General features: G+C 45.1%; 1 protein-coding gene across 4 annotated transcripts in view; it reads right to left on the reverse strand.

Moving 5' to 3' along the window:
* The window catches only part of svep1 (sushi, von Willebrand factor type A, EGF and pentraxin domain containing 1), a 225,490-nt gene that overhangs the window by 23,542 nt on the left and 179,331 nt on the right, over positions 1-22,617 (reverse strand). For 3 of the 4 annotated variants that reach the window (XM_038804133.1, XM_038804134.1, XM_038804132.1), the window contains exons 43-45: positions 10,057-10,230; positions 7,925-8,101; positions 2,856-3,026 (exon numbers count right to left, since the gene is read on the reverse strand). In XM_038804133.1, the coding sequence (XP_038660061.1) occupies positions 2,856-3,026; positions 7,925-8,101; positions 10,057-10,230 (522 nt within the window). Of the gene's footprint in view, positions 1-2,855; positions 3,027-7,924; positions 8,102-10,056; positions 10,231-22,617 lie in introns of those variants that run through there. The other variant, XR_005461542.1, reaches the window with a different exon arrangement.

Here is a 22,617-nt window from a genome sequence, read left to right on the forward strand (position 1 = left end):
CATAGCGTGGAAAGGAAGGAGCTATTTCCATTCGCACAGAGGTCAAGAATCAGGGGCCCTAGATTTGAAATAATTGGTGGAAGGATTGGAGGGGGTTTGAGGAGTAAGTTTTTCACTCTGAGGGTGGTGGGGGTCTGCAATTCACTGTTTGAAAAGGTGAGAGGGGCAGAAACCCTGCTTAAAAACAAATTTCGATAGGCACTTGGAAATTCCATAACCTGCAAAGCTACAGACCAGGAGCGGGAGGATGGGATAACTCTCTAATTGGCTGGCGTAGACATAATAGGCCAAATCGTTCACGTGTGGGTTCACTTAGTGTGGGAAGATCGCGATCAGATTCACACAGGAGTGGCCAACATGAATTGTACCCAATTTTCGCTCAAGTCATTTTTTGGGAAAATTCCGTTAACTCTGTTTCTCTCCACAGATGCTACCAAATAGGCTGTTTTTATCCAGCATTTTCTGTTGTTGTTTCAGATTTCTAGCATCCACAGTATTTTGGTTTTACCTTAAAAGTACCTAATTGACTTATTGGCGATCTGAGGTAGTGAAAGGCACTGACGAAACGCAAGTTGTTTTACTAATCCCTGTCTGTGATCATTCCACCTGACTTGGACGAGGTGTAAAGGATTCAGGCCTAACAAAAATTCTTCTGCCTTCGGTTTCAACAGAGTGAGAGAAACAGAAAACCCTTGATTCTGTAATGGTGCTGGATGAACACACTTTCACTGCTTCTGAAGCTAACAAAATCGTGAAGCAACTTCCTTGTTACAATTGAGTTTTTTTTTCACTTTTAACTTCCTCAGCCTGCAATCTAAAGAAGAAGGTATTTGATGAGGTAGATCCTTAACGGCAGCGATGTGCCTGTTGTTTTGTACTTTCCCCTTACTTAGCAATCTCTGGTAATCACAGTTTACATTTCCACTGCACTAACCTAAGTAACAAAGCTTGCCGAGCAACAATACCTTTGCATTTCTACATGGTAAAACAAGGTGCTTCACAAGAGGGAATATCAGACACAATTTGTCACCATGCTACGCAAAGAGATACTTGAATAGGTAACCAAAAGCTTAGTTGAAGAAATAGCACTCAATGAATGTTTTAAAAGTGGAGACTTGAGTATATAAGTCAGCTGACACACCCTGTGCAGTAATCAGTGAGTGCTGTGCTCTCCAAGAGGAACAACCAACCTGCGTCATTACAACAAAATAATTATTGATTAACCAAGATGTTGGCATACCAGTGGACATTTACCCATCTAAAGTGTGGTGAACCGCCAGCGTGGGAGATGGTGCTGACAATGCAATGATGGTTATTTTAAAATGGCATTGGCATCTGACACAAAGGGTAGAATTTTGCAACAATTTGTCAGAGTGTCAGGCTGACGTAAAACCAGCGTGCATCCCTCCAGATACACAGGCAAAGGTTTCAGACCAGATTGTCTGGCACCCAGTGCTGAGAAAATCTGGGGGTGTGGCTTATGCCAGCACTCTGGCAGGGCAAGGCCTGATAGAGCTGGCAAGGCCGGCTCCACAGAGATCAGGGTGCCATCCTTAAAGGATGCCCTAATTAGCACTGACACTAAACTCTCCCACCCGCCTCCACCCATGGACACGGAGGACTCCCCGACAAACATTCGGCTGATCATCCCCCACCACAGAGGTATCGGGGCTGTTCCCCCACCCCCCAACTACATAAGCATCGGGGGCTCTCTTGCAAACCCCCACCACCGCAGCAGTACCACAGGCACTCTACACCTTCACAGCGAAGTCCCCCCCCCCCCCTATGCATAGGCTGGTTCCCTCACCCTCCTCAACTTCACAGGCATCTGCCCTTCCCCATGCCCCCCACTACACATAAGGGGAACCACACTAAATGGGGCTCCACAGATGGCCCACCTCGGCACTGCCCCCTGGCACAGGTAGTGCCAATCTGTGCTGGGGGAAATGCCAAGGCTCAGTGCCAGGTCACTGCTTGGGCATGTTCCTCTCCCTTCCTCTGGGGACTATACTTACCTTGGCGCCCCTGGTAAGACCCGCTTGACTGAATCTCGTTCTTATATACCACACTGGTGAGATTGGAATATTCAGTGAGGGAGGAATCCTGTGGTGGGGAGTCCCAATGGGGAGAAACCTCACCGGCGAGGGGCGGGTAAAATGGAGGAACAAGATCTTGCTGGTGAGAGTCTCGTTTTCTGAATCCCGTGGGACTTGCCCTCACGTCGCCATGTATACTTGCGGCGGACGCGGGCTCAAAATTCTGCCTAAACAGTGGCCGTGTCTCAACACCCACGCATCTTTACACCACAGTCCACATCAGCTGCTACCCCCCCCCCCCCCCCCCCCCCCCCCCCCCGGCATCCAGATATAAGGCACTAATAAATAAAACATGCATCTGTGGAGTGAAAAACTGAGGCTGACTATTGATGCGTGTAAAACACGACACAGCTGAAAGGTTGGGGGCGGGGGGGGGGGAGGCAGGGTGTCACCTATACTTGCTGATCAAATGTCTTGGCGCTCAAAATATGTGGTCACCTTATAAGCTGAGTTGACTTATACACTGTGATTTACGATATTTAAAACATGAATTAAGGTGAACCATGGGCAAGGTTGGATCAGTTGCGAGGTCATTGTGCTGGAAGAGCCTGTAGACACTGGAAGACATTTAGAAAGGACATTGGGACTGGCAAGTTACTGTGGCATTCATGGAAGTATTATTCCAGAGGAGGAGGAGTGCCTTCAGGAGACCACGGGTAGAAAAGTAGGAAAGAGAAAGGAATTGAATACAACTGTGCAGTGATTCATGGCAACTAACTCGCACTCTGCAGTCGGATCAAATTTGAGATCTTTCTGTACCTCTGCAAATGGGGGGCGTGCTCCAAGTTCCATTCTCGCGGCAGCTACTTGCATGTGACCCTTGCAGCATGTATCCGCTGTAGCAGGAGTACGTCGCTATGTCTCCCACACGGTGATGTACTCCTCTGACAAAAGCGTTTTTCACTTGCACTGGTGCTCCGCACAATATTTCTTTGTCAAAGAAAAAAAGAAAGAGGAGAAATTAGAATTTACAAAACGTTGCTTCAAAAAAAAGCAACTTGTTGCTGAAGCTTTTCATCTTGTACTCATCAGGACAAACAGAAGAATGCCAAATTTCAAACAATCACAATGATTTATACTCCAGGAGAAAAGGGTGCTGTGATTGGTGAGCAAGTAGACACTGATTGGCCTAGGCCTTACATGGAGAAATCAACTGGGAACTATGGGTTCGCAAGCTTCCGATAGTTTTTTTAAAAAAATGCAAAGTTTGAACATATTTCTTTTGTTTGCAGAGAATCTGTATGAATTTATGTCATTTCTAGCAAGTGTAAATGAGCCTAGGTGGCACGGTGGCACAGTGGTTAGCACTGCTGCCACACGGTGCCGAGGACCCAGGTTCGATCCCAGCCCCGGGTCACTGTCCGCGTGGAGTTTACACATTCTCCCCATGTCTGTGTGGGTCTCACCCACCCAAAGATGTGCAGGGTAGGTGGATTGGCCACACAAAATTGCCCCTTAATTGGAAAAAATAATTGGGTACTCTAAATGCTTTTAAAAAGTGTAAATGAACTTGACCGATGATCTTAAATTGGTTGTTAGTGTATCTATTTAGAACATAGAACATAGAACAGTACAGCACAGAACAGGCCTTTCGGCCCTCAATGTTGTGCCGAGCAATGATCACCCCACTCAAACCCCACTTTTAGGACACTACGGGCAATTTTAGCATGGCCAATCCACCTAACCCGCACATCTTTGGACTGTGGGAGGAAACCGGAGCACCCGGAGGAAACCCACGCACACACGGGGAGGACGTGCAGACTCCACACAGACAGTGACCCAGCCGGGAATCGAACCTGGGTCCCTGGAGCTGTGAAGCATTTATGCTAACCACCATGCTACCCTGCTGCCCTAATTTGCTCTTTGCAAAATATTTGTACGCCATAAGGGAAGCAACTGGTGCTGTAACTTCACCAAGAATGGTCACTAAAACACCAAGAAATGTATGAAACAAAAGAGTGGTGCTCTTCAGGTTTTTGGAACAACTTTCATACATTTGGTTTTGGTGCTCATTGACAGAAAGAATGATTGAAAACTCTGCCCAATCTGTGCGGGCTATCACACTACTATACAGCAAACCCAGTTACATTATTATAAATTACTGCTTTCCAATACTTTTTGTAAAAGCTTTCAGATTGGGGCCATAACGGAGAGTTTTACTGGTTTCCAACGCTTCATGCCCTGCCCACAATCTTCTCCAAGCCAATCATTCTGTAACGGAAACACCATTCCAATTCAATAGATGTCAGACTGCACACCACAGAATCTAAGGTCCCTTCCATAATACGTGACGGACAACAGATTATTTTCGTCTGCAGGGATGTAATTCCTTTTTCTGGTTTGTAACTGAAATGTTCAATATAGTAGGGTTCCTATAATTAAACGCTAATGCTTGGGTCAGCCGAATATATATTGTTTCAATATTAGGGACGTTGATCACTCCAGTAGGAAGACCCTGCATCTCAAATAATGTCACTAAAAAAATGATCTGGTCATTTAGTTCGTTGCTGTTCAGTGGGAACTTGCTGTGCACAAATTGGCTGTTGTGTTTTCCAATTGGAAATCCCCCATTGGACATCCACTGTACCGAACCTCTTTCCATTTAGTAAGTTCACTGCTCTATCCTTTTTTGGTCCAAAATGGATAACCTCACACCTGCTTATATTGAATTCCATCTGCCACAGTTTTGCCCATTCACCTAGTCTGTCAATAGCTCCTTGTAATTTTATATCAGCAATGCCGCACCCAGATTCCATCAAGGAATAAACAAATACTTGTATTTGAGGCAGTTCAGAGAAGATTCACGAGGCTGGTTTCTGGAATGAAGAAAGATTAATTTATACACATTGGTGTTTGGAAGAATATGATTTTATTGCAACTTAAAAGATGCTGAGGGGGCTCGATAGGGTAGATGTTGAAAGAATGTTTGCCCTCATGAGGGGATCTAGAACGAGGGAACTAAGTTTAAAATAAAGTTCTCCAATTTAAGACGGAAATTAGGAGGAATTTCTTCTGAGGAGTGTTGTTAATATTTATCATTGCTTTCCAAACAGCAGTGGAAATTGGATCATTGAATATATTCAAAATGGAGTTAGGCAGAGTTTGGGTTGACAAGGGAATCGAATGTTAGGCGGACATGGAAGAAAGTGGAGTTTAAACCGCAATCAGATCAGTCATGATCTCAATGAATGGCAGGAGCGGGCTCGAAGGGCCGAATGGCCTCCTCCCGCTCCTATTTCTTATACTCTTATGCTGCTCACAGAGAGTTGGTGTGATAAGAACCAAGTGGCAACATCATATTATTAAATCACCTGCTCTTACTGGGCCTTGGAAACATTTATCGAAGAACTCCACTCTATCAGTAATCTGTTTTGAGATTCTGTTAAGTCCCCCAACAGTTTGCAGAATATCATTATCATTTTAATAGCGTGTGGGAAACTGGTTAATAGTTATGGGAAATGATGATGTGTCTTTGCCAGCTTGCCAATTTTAACATTAGCAGCTGAAGTTGTTCATCATAAGATCAGTGCACATAGAAATGAACAGAGATTGCAGAGAGGGGGGAGGGTCAGGAGGGTCTACTTGCTTGTTTTCAGCCCACGGTGGTCCTTGGAGCATGTGGGGGTCTGGATGGAGTAGACTGGGAGAAACTAGTTTTCATTGGTGGAATGATAAAAAAACCAGACGCCACCTATTTAAGGTGATTGGTGAAAGAACCAACAGCGATGTGAGGAAAAACTTTTTCCTGCAGCTAGTGGTTAGGGTCTGGGATGCACTGCTTGGGAGTCGAGGCAGATTCAAACATAGAGATGGATTATACACTCAGGGTAGGTTACCCCAGCATAGATTTTGAGGATGAACCTATCTCACTTGGCCGGCTTGTTCTCTTTTAATTTTATGGGCAATTACCCTTAAATTAGTGTAAGGTTATCGGCCTCCAGGAGGAAGTTCCGCTTCACTGTGCTCCCTGCCAATCAGATATCAGCAGCTCTGCACCACAGCAGGATGGGTGGACGCTGCTGGTATTGTAGGAGGTCTGAGAGGGAAAGGAAAAGTGGCCACGCCAAACCCAAATAAGTCCAAGTCTCACTGGGGTCAGTTTGGCGGGAGATGATGCAGAATGAGGGACGGGGGTGTTGCAGCACATGTTGGACTGGGTGAGGGAGGGTGAGCATGGATGTGGGAAGGCAAAACTGTGGCTCTCCGATTGGCACAGGTCAGTGGGAAGGAGGTACACTACCCACCCTTCTGCTAACCAGCAAGCTACAGGGTTAAACCTGCCACACTAAACATTGGTCATTGCTTCTGCCACCGCCTGTTAAATCGGAGCTGGATTAGCTGCTTAATTGGGCATTTATTACCCACCTAAGGGTCTCAATTGGGCCATGGTCAAGTGGCCCAAACAACACCTTTTCTGCTGCTTGTAAAATTGTGATGGGCGAATGCCATGCCCTAACGTACAAGTCCACTTGCCTATTTTCAACCTGCGGTGGTGCATAAAATTCAACCCATGGATTCCAAAGGGGATTGGTTAAGCACCTGAAGAGCAAAATCAGAAGGGTTATGGGGCAAGGTTGGGGGAGGGGGGGGGGGGGGGGGGGGGGTGGCGCTGGGGGTGACTAGTTAAATTGTTCTTTTAGACAGCTGGCATAGAAACAAGGGGCCAAATGGACTTCTTCTCCGGTGTAATTATTCACTGATTCCAGATGCTGAAATCGTGCCATCAGTTCCCAAAATAGAATCAATATTGAATGGTGGAAGGCAAATTATTACCAAATAGTCCTTGAGAACTATTTCTGTCCACAGGATCGTGATGATGCTTGATAACAGATTTTGTTTGTTCAGTGAATTTAAAAAGGAATGGTATGTGGCCATTAAACCCAATTGTTTTACAGATTATCCACAATCTAGCCACAACCTGGATTCTCTCTCAGCCATTTAATCCCTTGAGGGGATATTCATAAAGTCTCCTTGATGCCCAAAAGGTTATCAAGCAAAATGCCAGACTAGTTAACAATAATAAAACCAGAAAATGGTGGAAATTCCCCACAGGTTCGGCAGCAGAAACAGAATTCACCTTTCAGGCCAATAAAGAACGCAATTGTGCATCATAATCTTGGAACACCCTCCCTAACAGCACTGTGGGTGTACTTACACTGCACAGACCGCAGCGGTTCCAGACCTCAGCTCACCACCGCCGTCTCCAGGGCAATTAGAGATCGGCAATAAATGCTGCCCCAGCCCATGGTGGCTGCATTCCAAGCAGAAAAAATTAACTGACCATGTAAGGACATTTTAGGACAGATGACCAGAGGCTTGGAAGAGTGATTAAAGAAGGTTAGAGTTAGGGAGGGAATTCCACAGCTTGGGGCCAGGAGCTGAAGGCAGAGCCGCCAGTGGTGGACTGTGTAAAATTGAGAATGAGGAAGCGGCGAGAATTAGAGGAGTCCAGGTATCTCAGAGGGTTGTAGAGCCCGAGGAGGCAAAATAAGGAAAGTCGTTTCAAAAAGATCTGGAATGCACTGGAGGTGGAAACAGATTCAATCACAACTTTAGACGGGAATTGAATAAATATTTGAAGGAGAAAAATCTGCTGGGTTATGGGTAAAGAGTGAGGGGAGGACATTGGGACTAACTGGACAGCTCTTTCAAAGAGCTGACACAGGCATGATGGGCCAAATGGCCTCGTTCTGCGCTGTATGATTCTACGATTTATACCCATCTCTCTAACATCTAACCTATTCAACTGTGCTGAAACACATTTCCAATGATCAGTTCCTCACGCTGCATCAGAGAAATATTATCACATCACACATGTCTGTACTTACTCTCACAATAGGCAGTGATTGGACTCCATGTCTGGTTGGTTTGACAAGTAATGACTGAGTTTCCATGTCGTTGATAACCCTTCTGGCACTGAATGGTCACCTTCTGATTTACAGAGAAAATAGTGTCTGTAAGGACAGCACCCTCTGGCATGTTGGTGGGAGCAGCACAGTGTTTCGCTGTTTAAACAGAATGCATTGAAGTCATTTCAAACTCTTACGTAATGATTCAATTATTGTGATCAGCAAAAGTTTCCAGTCAACGGTGTTGAATTTCCCGTTGAATTAGCGTAGAACCTGTCAAATTTATATAACCTCCAAAACTAGAGGCCATCGATATAGGATAGCTACTCATAGATCTAAGACAGAACTCAGGAAAAACCTCTTCACCCAGAGAATGGTTAGAATGTGGAACCCGCCGCCTCAGAGAGTGGCTGAGATGAATAATGTGGAGGCATTTAAAGGGAAGCTGGATTAACAGGAAGGAGAAAAGAATAGAGTGATACACTGGGTGGATGAGATGGATTAAGATGGAAGGAGGTACATGGGGAGCGTAAAGACCAGCAGGGTCCAGTTGGGCTGAATGGCCTGTTTTTGTGCTGTGTCTTCCGGGTATTTTCGTAATGGCGATTGAAGGAGAAATGGTTACCTATATATAGTGTCTACTATTCAAAATCAACTACTTCACAACACGCTGGAACAACTCCAGGGATAGAGTTGCAAGACACAAATGGAATCAAATGAGATTAATATTGACTTGCTGGTTGATGGACATTTACCAACAAGCAATATATTGTGTAGCAAAGCACAGTAAATGGATCTTCACTTCTTCTATATTGAAGTTTCACTGTGAGTCACTCGAGCACATCAGGCCACAATCAACACCCGGAAGTACAAAGCATTCTTTTCCTGATACCAAGAATGTTGTGCCATTTTTCTTGGCTGAGCTCATTGTGTACAGTAACTGAACTCGCTTCTTTCCTTGAAGCAAAAATACCGCAAAAATCTGACATAAAAGCAGGAAAGTGCCAGCAGGCCTTGAGTTGTCTGCAGAAAGAGACACAGAGGTAGCATTTCAGTTTGATGACCTTTTGTCAGAACTGGAAGATTGCAGGGGAGGTTAATAGGTTCTAAGCAGCTACTCATTTTACAGTTCTGTCAAAAGGTCATGGACCCAAAAAAAAGGACAATCTGAACCCAATTTGCTGGACGAGAATCCTATTGGGTCGGGCAGAATTTTGGTTTTACACTCCATCCAACAATTTCCACCGGTCTGGGATTTGCTGCCTAAAAAGATGCCCAGTAAGAAGTCTGACAACACCAGGTTAAAGTCCAACAGGTTTGTTTCAAACACGAGCTTTCGGAGCGCAGCTCCTTCCTCAGGTGAATGGAGAGGTATGAGAGGTATAAAAAGATGCCGGAAGCAAATGCACCTATAACTCTGAGAAGGGAATATATTTGAAAAGTTAAAAATAATTGCAGGGTTATGTGCTAGTTCCATGAATTGTACGTTGGGGAGTGTGAGTCTGAAGCTATCCTATAGCTCACTTGGCTAGACAGCTGGTTCATGATGCAGAACAAGGCCAGCAGTGTGGGTTCAATTCCCGTACCAGCTGAGGTGATCTATGAAGGCCCTGCCTTCTTACCCTTGCCCCTCACCTGAGATGTAGCGCTCCTCAGGTTAAGTCAGCTCTCCCCCTCAAAGGGGAAAGCAGCCTTTGGTCATCTGGAACTGTGGCAACTTTACCTTAAAACAGGTTTATTTCCAAGACCCCAAAGTGAAATCGCAAGCTCATTCAGTTCCTCCCAGAGGGAACAGATTTATATACTCTTGCAATGATTCCCTAATCCTTCTCCAAGTAGGGAGATCTGTGCTTAATTACCAACTTAAAGCATGTATTTTATTGCAGCACAAAATCAATATTAGCATATCGAGGAACGGGATGGAGAGTGGGACTAATTGGATAGTAAAGAGTTGGCACAGGCATGATGGGCTGAATGGTCTCTTTCTGTGCTCCAGGATTCTCTGCAAGGTAGCAGCTTCCCATGGTGTTGTGGCTGCGATTGTGAACACAAGATATTTTTTTAGTGTGCGGAATGAAAATGAAAGAAAGGCAGGATAGGATTGTACTCACCTATACACACAGGTACAGGTTGGCTCCAGCTCCCATTGGCCATGCATTCAGCAGAAGGTGTCCCTTCAACATCGTACCCTTCATCACAATAGAATTTGACTGTTTGACCGACCTCAAGGGTGTTGTAGTGAACTCTTCCATTAGGGGGTGAAGCTGGTGCACTGCACATCATCTCTGAGAATGAATAAGAGGGATTTGAACTTGAGTTACATGTATTTTATGTAAAATGTTAAATACAAAAACAGACTATACGTTCCAACATGCCCATGCTTCATACGAAGCTCCTCCCATTTTCTTCATTTCACTTCAGCATAATACTCTACCCTTTTTAGCCCTCAGCTGTGGGTTAGAAATACAGCCATTCAATTCAATTCAATATTCAGCTTAGGGGCGGCACGGTGGCACAATAGTTAGCGCTGCTGCCTCACAGCATCAGAGACCCAGGTTCACTTCCAGCCCCAGTTTCAGTTGGGTGACTGTGCGGAGTCTGCACGTTCTCCCCGTGTCTACGTGGGTTTCCTCCGGGTGCTCCGGTTTCTTTCCACAGTCCAAAAGATGTGCGGGTTAGGTGGATTGACCATGCTAAATTGCCCCCAAGTGTCCAAGCGTTTAGGTGGGGTTATGGGGTTAGGGCGGGGATTGGGTTTAGGTAGAGTGGTCTTTTGCAGGGTCGGTGTAGACGCGATGGGCCGAATGGCCTCCTTCTGCACTGGAGGGATTTGTGAACATTACACATTCTAAGCGCTCTCTAGGTTAAGAAGTGTCTCATAAATCCTTGATCGATTTTATCAGTGATTATCTTGTATTTGTGACCCTTAATTCTGGTTTTGCCCACAGTGGAAACATCTTCTCCGGAAACATCAATCGGATTCTCGGATTGTGAGGCTATGTCCTCACGCCGGTGTGGGAACAGTGGCATTTTACCCCCACAAAATTCAGCGCAAAGTGCGCCCACCGATCCTCCGTGTAGCTGAGGGCTAGCATGCCGGCAGCGTACAGCACCCAGCTCTAGCTGCCGATACAGCCCGGAGAATGGCTGGGTCCGTGGACGCCCATGCGCACGGCGGCGGCCTGCAGTGGCCGAGCCGTGCAACATGGCGCTGGCTGCTCGCGGACCCGGACTGCAAAATAGTGCCCCCTCCTTTGGACGGCAGCCCTGACCACCCCCCAACAGTGCCCCCAGCCCCTGATAAAGACCCCCCTCCCAAAATCAAACGCGTTTTTGGCACCGGAGAATCCCGCCCCAGAACTCCCTTTCTACTCCAGTAAAAAAGAGCCCAGTCTGTTCAGTCTTTCTTGATAAGTATAGCCTATTTCAGTTTAGTAATTATTATCATCCCTCTGGAACAACAGGGATCATTTGAAATGAACACTTAATATGTTAAAATGTAACAGGGTGGAACTCTCACTGCTGAGTGAATTAGATTACTGATTCACATCAAATTTCTGAGAGTTACTTTAAAAGACTTTGATTTATTGTTGTCTGTTTCTATTTGATTGGTCTTTAAAGTTTTATCATCGTAGCTTGTGAGATTGCAAAGTAAAAAGTGTGAAATTGTTGTGCCTGTGAATATCTCTGAGCTAACGTCAGTTTCGAAAGTTGTTTAAATTTGTTTTTATTGTATCATATTCCATTGTGAAATGTAACAAAGTCAAACAAGGCAGTGTCACACTTCAAGTTGCATGGAGCAATACTGCTCCACTCACCATTTGATAGCGTCGGTCCAGTGTGCCAACAGCAAAAGAAACTTTGTTGGAACTGAAGTACATGCGTATGATGTACAATTATAGAATGGTTACAAATGCCTCACAGCACTGAGGACCCGGGTTCGATCCCGGCCCCGGGTCACTGTCTGTGTGGAGTTTGCACATTCTCCCCCTGTCTGCGTGGTCTCACCCCCACAACCCAAAGATGTGCATGGCCGGTCAATTTGCCATACAAAATTGCCCCTTAATTGGAAGAAAAGAATTGAGTCCTCTAAAGTTAACAAAAAAGAAAGAAAAAATAGAATGGTTACAACACAGAAAGAGGCCACTCGGTCCATCCTGCCTGTACCGGCTCTCTGCAAGAGCTCTCCCGATCCCAGGCCTTTCTCCAGCGCCTTGCAATTACATTCTCGTCAGATAATTATTCAATTCCCTTCTGAAAACTACAACTGAGTTAGTTTCCACTGTACTCTTCAACGATGCATTCCAGACCCCAGGCACTTGAAACCTCTAACCATCCCCCTTAAATTAGCGTCCTCTGGTTCTTGACCCCTTCCCCAATGGGAACAGTTTCTCATGTCTACTCTGTCCAGACCCTCTCGCGTATTTGAAAACCTCTCTCCACATAGAACAACAACAAATGGAGTGTGCTCTAAGAGTCTCATATATCCCAAACTTTTGATGCTAACGATACTTCCTTGTAAGACATTCCGACCCCCAAAATAAGCGGCTCTATTGGTGCAATTTCATTGTGCCGAGGTTTCAGCGATGATAATGTTGGCAGTGGAATTTTCTATTGCCCCAAGTATGGCCAATGGGACAAGAGAGGATGGGTTTCAGATGTCACGTTAAACATTGGCCGTTCCCACATCCTCAGCCTTGGTTGGGGATCAAGCCAGTGGTCAGTGCAGTTACATCTGGTGATACCGTCCGGGTCAGGAAGAGTATGGGGAGCACTTGGGATCCAAGCTTTACTCTCAGGCTGGTCCCCTTACACAGCCAGCCGAAGGGGAAAAGCTAAGAAATGTTTCCGGGAAAGTTCCCCAACATTCGCTAAGCATGAGCTACCTTCACTAAACCCTCCAGCCTGGCTGGGATCCCAGATGTCTGTCCCAAGTGAGAAGAGGAACCAACCAATGAATGCATTTCCTCTGACCCTCATGAACTTGGCATGGGCTCCGCGTGTCATGTGTGTCTCAACAAGGCCTTTGAGGGCATCATGTGATGTGGCTTTACTTCAGTATCCTCTAATTTGTTTTTTCATGGGGAACAGTGATGTAACCTCTTGCTCTTGCACACAATGCATCAGTGGTCTTCTTCAGGTATCTACGGCTATTCCTTGCTATGACCCTTGAGGTTGATTAGAAAAAGCTCATAGGATCAAGGTACTGTGGTCACACCTCCTGGTACAGCCTAGCTGACGTTGCCCATAGATCATACTTCAGCAGAAGGCATCACTCAGTCACTGTATTCCTGCTGATGATGATTATTTGAAGGCTCCCAGTGAGCTGTGCCTTTGGTCTGTAGACCAGGGGAAGAAAGGCAACGGCAGGAGCAATTCAACTCCCCATATGCCAATCTTCTCAGGCCCTTTGCCGCCTCCATAAATAAGTGGCTAAAAGCTTGTGTTTCATAGAAATGTAGGGTTTGTGACTAAGATTTACTTTGGTGTCGCCCTTTTTTACACCTTTTTTTACACATAAGGAGTTGAAAAATAATTCCTTGGAGGCTATTCCTACTTTGCACATTTGGACAATAATTGGTGGAAATTCTATTTACTTGCTCAAAAAGCATTGTGTCCCCCACCCCCACCACGCAAACATCAGTGGACGTTACAGCAACAGAGCAAAGGGAACCTACAGGAAATTTAACCTTAGCACCCCATGACTCAGTTTAACCCAGTTTAACCCAATCAGTAAAATATTTGCTGTCCGACAAGCTCGGGGAATGGATGCCGGTTTACGGGCAGCTGCATTGCTCCAGACACAAGACAAGGTGCTGCTCTGTCTTTGAGCAGGCGAGGGCAGAGAGGAAGCAACTGGGCGGTCCAAGGCCTCAGCTCAATAGGGTATTAGAGTAAAATCGCCACTACTCGAGACCAAGGTGAAACCACAACTGACACTAAGACCTTCAGACCGCCTTCAGTGACGCTTGGTGTATCTTTGTTCCGGCACAGAAATCAAAACTGAGGGCAGCACGGCGGCGCAGTGGTTAGCACTGCTGCCTCATGGAGCCGAGGACCCGGGTTCAATCCCGGCCCCGGGTCACTGTCCGTGTGGAGTTTGCACATTCTCCCCGTGTCTGCGTGAGTTTCACCCCCACAACCCAAAGATGTGCAGGGTAGGTGGATTGGCCACGCTAAATTGCCCCTTAATTGGAAAAAAAAAGAATTGGGTACTCTAAATTTAAAAAAAAATCAAAACTGACTGAATTATTCAATAATTTTGATTCAATAACTTCTGCAGATTCACAACCTATTAATTAATTAGTTCTCTTTAAAGAATGCATTATCTGAATGCTGGAGGTGACTGGCTTTTAGATAACAAATCAGGCTGTTAGAAATTCTGGTCACTAGAATTTTCTGGATGGCTGTGGTGGATAGCTGAATGTTTACTGAACAATGTTTTGATGAGTGCTCAGTTGGTTAGTCGCGAGTCTGCTTCAGGGGAAGCTCAAGCCACTCAATTTAAATACAAACATGCTGTGGGAATGATTGGCAGATTTTTGGACTTCACCCAATGGATGTGCAAATAATTATTTGGTCCCTGACTAATTGATGCTTTGAATAGTTTTTAAGTCTGTGGTTTTTACTTCAGTGAATTTTACCTGGAACTTTTCAAGGATAAGGACATCTCAGCAGTACTGGATAAATTACTTATGTCTGGGCAGAATATGCACTCAGAAGTGACATTGAGAAGGCCTTTACTAGCCCTATGCAAAATATGGGAATCAGATATCATTAATAAACCTACTTTTTAAATCATGGCGTCATTTAAAATTCCAGTTTTTCAAAAATGTGGAGCCCAAGTTCAATTAGAACAATTTCCAGCCTATATATTTCTTTCGAGTCAGTGTAAAGTGAAATGATAGTGAACATATTGTGCTTGTAACAGATTTTGAAATTGAATGGGGCAACCCGTGAGCATTGCATCCGTCCAAGATATCCACCCAATGTCCTGGAAGTTATTCCATCAATCTTCTTGTAGCTCATCTAAAAGTTTGGAATCTTTCAATTTATAAACCTGGCGTAGGGTCGCACTCTATTCTTTCAATATTTCCAATAGCCACTGGCAAGAGCAATTTCAAATTAAACGGAAGAAAAATATAAAACATCACTGTCCGGAGCAGTGAGGAAGTTGCACCAGGGAAGGAACAAACCACACACAATGTCTGAGGCAATAATGAAAGAAGAAGGAAAGCAATCAAGTGTGCAGTGATCGGCCATGGCTCTGCATTTTGCATTGCAAAAGTTCAAAATTGCTCATCACAGCAACGAGGGGAAGTTTCAGATCTTGCATCCATCAGTAATATCTCACTAAAGCTAACTGCTCACTTAAAGATGCAAATCTGGATCCCGCCCTCGTGATATCTTGTGAGATCTCGTTAGACGTCCCGAGCGTCATAAATCTCACGACGAGGCCTTGTCGCATGACCGAGTCGGGCAGAACAAGGCCATTTGATCAGACCCAATATAAGTATTTGGGAATAGTGTGGATGGAAGAGTTACGCGACTGTAATTATGAATGGATATCATTCACACCAGGAGCAGGAAAAACAAAATGTGTGGGATTTCCACTCCAATTAGATTAGGTAAATGAACTCCAGTATAGCTTTAGGCTATTGCACCTCGTGCAGAGTGTCTTCAACTCTGGATAAATATGTGATGCACAAAATGGACCCCTGTCAGAAAAATCATTTTAGAAATTAACAAGGATGCAAGTTCAGAAAGGTGCTCAGTTCTCATTGCTTCAGTTTTTAAACTCTTTCATGGGATGTGGACGTCCCTGGTAACGCCAGCATTTGTAGTCCACCCCGAATTACCCATGAACTGAGTTGCTGGCGATTCCAGAGGGCAGATAAGAGATAAACACATTGGGTTCTGGAGTCACATGTAAACCAGGCAAGGTTACAACGGCAAATTTCCTTCCCTTAAGGGCATAAGTGAACCAGATGTTTTTTTTTACAATAATTGATGATAGTTTTGTGATCACCAATACTGAGACTGACTTTCAATTCCAGATTTTTTAAGAAGTTAATTGAATTTGAACTCCATCAGCTGCTGTGGTTGATTTGAACTCATGGCCCCCAGAGCCTTGACCTCTGGATTACTAATACAGCAAATTTACCACTGCCCCACCCTCTCTTAACCAGTCATCTATGTGACTAGTTTATTTTGAACATTTCAATTTATCTGATTAATAGATCAATATGCGTGAATCTTTAACGAAAACAGAAAATTCTGGAAAAACTCAGCAGGTCTGACAGCATCTGTGGAGAGAGAATATAGAGTAATGTTTCGAGTCCAATGTGACTCTCACAGCTGGAGCGAATCTTTGTCAGCATCTAAGGGGCTGTTTTGCACAGGGCTAAATCGCTGGCTTTGAAAGCAGACCAGGCCAGCAGCACGGTTCAATTCCCGTAACAGCCTCCCCGAAGAGGCGGCGGAATGTGGCGACTATGAATGAAAAATGAAAATCGCTTATTGTCACAAGTAGGCTTCAAATGAAGTTACTGTGAAAAGCCCCTAGTCGCCACATTCTGGCGCCTGTTCGTGAATTGAACCATGCTCTTGGCCTGCTTTCAAAGCCAGCGATTTAGCCCAGTGTGCTAAACAGCCCCTAGGGGCTTTTCACAGTAACTTCATTTGAAGCCTACTCGTGACAATAAGCGATTTTCATTTACATTTTTCATTTCATCATGCTCTGACTCATAGCTTTAAGTTGAGTGAAGTGGGACAGAGCTGGAAACTGTAGTGCACTAAGTTTCTTTGTTAATAAAATGCTTGTTTCAATTCCCCAATTGTCATCGAACTGAATGGATTGCCAAACCGTTTCACAGGGCAATGCAGAGTCAACCACTTTGCCATGGGGGGGAATGGGGGAGGAGGGTGTGGTCAAGTAGGCTAGACCAAATAAGGATGCAGGTTTCAGAATCACAGCATTTTTACGGCACGGAAGGAGGCCATTTGGCGCATCATGTCTGCACCAGCTCTCCAAATGAGCATCATGACTTAGTGCCATTCCCCTGCCTTTTCCTGTGCACATTGTTTCTATTCAAGCCATCATCTAATGCCCTCTTGAATGCCTCAATTGAACCTGCCTCCACCACACTTCCAGGCAGCACATTCCAGACCAGAACCACTTGTTGAAAATGTTTTTTCTCATATCACACTTACTTCTTTCAGAAATCACTTTAAATCTGTGCACTCTCATTCTTGATCCTTTTATGAGTGAGAACAGTTTCTCCCTATCTACTCTGTCCAGCCGCCTCATGATTTGAGCATCTCATTCAAATTCCCTCTTAATCTTCTTCTCTTCAAGGAGAACAGTCCCAAACTCTCCAATCTATCTTCATATCTGAGTTTTCTCATTCCTGGAACCATTGATGTAAACCTCTTCTGCACTCTCTCCTATGTATCCTTTCTATAGTGTGGCACCCAGAACTGAACACAATATTCCAGCTGAGATCTAACTCGTCTTGCATAGGTTCAGCATAACTTCCTTCCTCTTGTACTCAACGTCCCTAATAGTAAAGCCGAGAATGCTATGTGCCTTATTATCTCCACCAGACCTGCCACCTTCAATGAGCGATACACCCAGGATCCTCTGCTCCTGCACCCCTTTAAGAATATTACCCCTTTTTAATATTCTCTCTACAGGTTCTTCCCACCAAAATGCATCACTTTACAATTATAGATCATAGATCATAGAATTTACAGTGCAGTAGGAGGCCATTCGGCCCATTGAGTCTGCACCGGCTCCTGGAAAGAGCACTCGACCCAAGGTCAACACCTCCACCGTATCCCCATAACCCAGTAACCCCACCCAACACTAAGGGCAATTTTGGACACTAAGGGCAATTTAGCACGGCCAATCCACCTAACCCGCACATCTTTGGACTGTGGGAGGAAACCGGAGCACCCGGAGGAAACCCACGCACACACGGGGAGGATGTGCAGACTCCGCACAGACAGTGACCCAAGCCGGGAATCGAACCTGGGACCCTGGAGCTGTGAAGCAATTGTGCTATCCACAGTGCTACCGTGCTGCCCCAATTCTCCGCATTGAACTTCATCTGCCACCTTGTGCCCACACCACCAACTTGTCCATGTCTGTTTGAAGTTCTACACTGTCCTCTTCACTGTTTACAATACTCCCAAGTTTAGTGTCATCTGCAAACTTTTAAATTGACCCCTGCACACCACAATCTAGATCATTAATATATATCAGGAAAAGCAAGGGGAACTCCTCTATAAACCTTCCACCAGTCCAAAAGGTATCCATTAACTCTGCTTCCTATTATTCAGTCAATTTTGAATCTACATTGCTATGTCCCTTTTATTCCAAGGGCTATAACTTTTCTCAAGCCTGTTGTGTGGCACTGTACCAAACGCCTGCTAATTCAGCAGGGGCATGGGAACCTGGATTGTAGTTTTGGGGTACGGGAGATTGAGAGTATAGAGGTCAGGAGCACAGATTTGACTTCGCAGGAGGGTGCCAGTGTTCAGGTAGGTGGTTTGAAGTGTGTCTACTTCAATGCCAGGAGTATACGAAATAAGGTAGGGGAACTGGCAGCATGGGTGGGTACCTGGGACTTCGACGTTGTGGCCATTTCAGAGACATGGATAGAGCAGGGACAGGAATGGTTGTTGCAGGTTCCGGGGTTTAGGTGTTTTAGTAAGCTCAGAGAAGGGGGCAAAAGAGGGGGAGGTGTGGCGCTGATAGTCAAGGACAGTATTACGGTGGCGGAAAGGATGCTAGATGGGGACTCTTCTTCTGAGGTAGTATGGGCTGAGGTTAGAAACAGGAAAGGAGAGGTCACCCTGTTGGGAGTTTTCTATAGGCCACCTAATAGTTCTAGGGATGTAGAGGAAAGGATGGCGAAGATGATTCTGGAAAAGAGCGAAAGTAACAGGGTAGTTGTTATGGGAGACTTTAACTTTCCAAATATTGACTGGAAAAGATATCGTTCGAGTACATTAGATGGGTCGTTCTTTGTACAATGTGTGCAGGAGGGTTTCCTGACACAATATGTTGACAGGCCAACAAGAGGCGAGGCCACATTGGATTTGGTTTTGGGTAATGAACCAGGCCAGGTGTTAGATCTGGAGGTAGGTGAGCACTTTGGAAACAGTGACCACAATTTGGTGACCTTTACGTTAGTGATGGAAAGGGATAAGTATACCCCGCAGGGCAAGAGTTATAGCTGGGGGAAGGGCAATTATGATGCCATTAGACATGACTTAGGATGTGTTGGTTGGAGAAGTAGGCTGCAAGGGTTGGGCACACTGGATATGTGGAGCTTGTTCAAGGAACAGCTATTGCATGTTCTTGATAAGTACGTACCAGTCAGGCAGGGAGGAAGGGGTCGAGCGAGGGAACCGTGGTTTACCAAAGAAGTGGAATCTCTTGTTAAGAGGAAGAAGGAGGCCTATGTGAAGATGAGGCATGAAGTTTCAGTTGGGGCGCTTGATAGTTACAAGGAAGCGAGGAAGGATCTAAAGAGAGAGCTGAGACGAGCAAGGAGGGGACATGAGAAGTCTTTGGCAGGTAGGATCAAGGAAAACCCAAAAGCTTTCTACAGGTATGTCAGGAATAAAAGAATGACTAGGGTAAGAGTAGGGCCCGTCAAGGACAGTGGTGGGAAGTTGTGTGTGGAGGCTGAGGAGATAAGCGAGATACTAAATGAATACTTTTCGTCAGTATTCACTCAAGAAAAAGATAATATTGTGGAGGAGAATGCTGAGACCCAGGCTATTAGAATAGATGGCATTGAGGTGCGTGGGGAAGAAGTGTTGGCAATTCTGGACAAGGTGAAAATAGATAAGTCTCCGGGGCCGGATGGGATTTATCCTAGGATTCTCTGGGAAGCCAGGGAAGAGATTGCTGAGCCTTTGGCTTTGATTTTTAGGTCATCATTGGCTACAGGAATAGTGCCAGAGGACTGGAGGATAGCAAATGTGGTCCCTTTGTTCAAGAAGGGGAGTAGAGATAACCCCGGTAACTATAGGCCGGTGAGCCTAATGTCTGTGGTGGGTAAGGTCTTGGAGAGGATTATAAAAGATACGATTTATAATCATCTAGATAGGAATAATATGATTAGGGATAGTCAGCATGGTTTTGTGAAGGGTAGGTCATGCCTCACAAACCTTATCGAGTTCTTTGAGAAGGTGACTGAACAGGTAGACGAGGGTAGAGCAGTTGATGTGGTGTATATGGATTTCAGTAAAGCGTTTGATAAGGTTCCCCACGGTTGGCTATTGCAGAAAATACAGAGGCTGGGGATTGAGGGTGATTTAGAGATGTGGATCAGAAATTGGCTAGTTGAAAGAAGACAGAGAGTGGTAGTTGATGGGAAATGTTCAGAATGGAGTTCAGTTACGAGTGGCGTACCACAAGGATCTGTTCTGGGGCCGTTGCTGTTTGTCATTTTTATAAATGACCTAGAGGAGGGCGCAGAAGGATGGGTGAGTAAATTTGCAGACAACACTAAAGTCGGTGGAGTTGTAGACAGTGCGGAAGGATGTTGCAGGTTACAGAGGGACATAGATAAGCTGCAGAGCTGGGCTGAGAGGTGGCAAATGGAGTTTAATGTGGAGAAGTGTGAGGTGATTCACTTTGGAAAGAATAACAGGAATGCGGAATATTTGGCTAATGGTAAAATTCTTGGTAGTGTGGATGAGCAGAGGGATCTCGGTGTCCATGTACATAGATCCCTGAAAGTTGCCACCCAGGTTGATAGGGTTGTGAAGAAGGCCTATGGTGTGTTGGCCTTTATTGGTAGAGGGATTGAGTTCCGGAGCCATGAGGTCATGTTGCAGTTGTACAAAACGCTAGTACGGCCGCATTTGGAGTATTGCGTACAGTTCTGGTCGCCTCATTATAGGAAGGACGTGGAAGCTTTGGAACGGGTGCAGAGGAGGTTTACCAGGATGTTGCCTGGTATGGAGGGAAAATCTTATGAGGAAAGGCTGATGGACTTGAGGTTGTTTTCGTTAGAGAGAAGAAGGTTCAGAGGTGACTTAATAGAGGCATACAAAATGATCAGAGGGTTAGATAGGGTGGACAGCGAGAGCCTTCTCCCGCGGATGGGGGTGGCTAGCACGAGGGGACATAGCCTTAAATTGAGGGGTAATAGATATAGGACAGAGGTCAGAGGTGGGTTTTTTACGCAAAGAGTGGTGAGGCCGTGGAATGCCCTACCTGCAACAGTAGTGAACTCGCCAACATTGAGGGCATTTAAAAGTTTATTGGATAAGCATATGGATGATAAGGGCATAGTGTAGGTTAGACGGCCTTTAGTTTTTTTTTCATGTCGGTGCAACATTGAGGGCCGAAGGGCCTGTACTGCGCTGTATCGTTCTATGTTCTATGTCCTATCTACAGCGTTACCCTCATCAACCCTTTCTGTTACCTCTTCAGAAAACTCCAGCAAGTTGGTTAAACACGATTTCTCCTTTAGCAACCTATGTTGACTCTTTGTAAGCAACCCACATTTTTCCATATGACTACAAACTCTGTCTTGAATAATTGTTCACAGAAGCTTTCCCACTACTGATGTTAAACTGATTGCTGTAATTGCTGACCCTTACGGCCACTTTTGAACACGGGTGCAATATTAGTAATTCACTAGTCCATTGGGACCTCCCCTGAATCTAGGGAAGACTGAAAGATTATGGTCAGTGCCCCTGCTGTTTCCATTCTCACTTCTTCAATATCCTTGGATGCATCTTACCTGACCCCGATACCATGTCACCTTTCAATACCAACAGTCTATTCAACACTCCCTCCTGATCAATGTTGAACCATTCTCGGACAGAAATTCCTCGTCTGTCACAATATCATGGGTAGCATCTATCTCCTTGGTAAAGGCCAATGCAAAGTATTCATTTAATACCTCAACCATGCCCCCAGCCTCCATGTGTAAATTCCCCTTTTGGGCCTTAATCAGTCCAACTTGTTTCACCACTATTTTACCATTTATATGCTTACCGAAGACTCCCCTTTCATGTCGGCTGCCAATTTTTTCTCATTACCCCACTTTGCTTCTCTAATGAGCTTATTCACCTCCCTGTTGAACCTTCTCTAATCCTCTTGGTTCTCAACTGGCATATGTTATAAGGACACTCTTTCTTCCTCATCTTAATTTCCACCTCCTTTTTCGTCCATGGAGCGCTGGATTTGTTTGCCCAACGTTTTTGTCTTTTATGGAAACATGCCTTGGCTGTGTGAGTCCAGACCATTTCTCTTTGAAGGTCGCCCATTGTTCAGCTAGGTTTTCCAGCCAAACTTTCATTGCAGTCTAACCGGCCCAGCTACATTCTTATCCCCATTGAAGCTCTGAAAAGGCATTAGTGAACCAGATAGAATTACACAAAAATGGTTTTGTGGTCGTCATCAAGACAGCTTTTTAATTATTGTTTTATTAATTGAATTTAAATTCCACCAGCTCCCCTGGGATTTGAACCATGCTCCCAGAGCATTATACTGGGTCTCAGGATTGCTAGTCCAGTGATGTTCCACTACTACACCTGGTATGGAGGGCATTAGCTCTGATGAGAGGTTGAATAAACTCGGTTTGTTCTCACTGGAACGACGGAGGTTGAGGGGCGACCTGATAGAGGTCTACAAAATT

Source organism: Scyliorhinus canicula, chromosome 8 (assembly GCF_902713615.1).
Source record: "Scyliorhinus canicula chromosome 8, sScyCan1.1, whole genome shotgun sequence".
Lineage (NCBI taxonomy): Eukaryota > Metazoa > Chordata > Chondrichthyes > Carcharhiniformes > Scyliorhinidae > Scyliorhinus > Scyliorhinus canicula.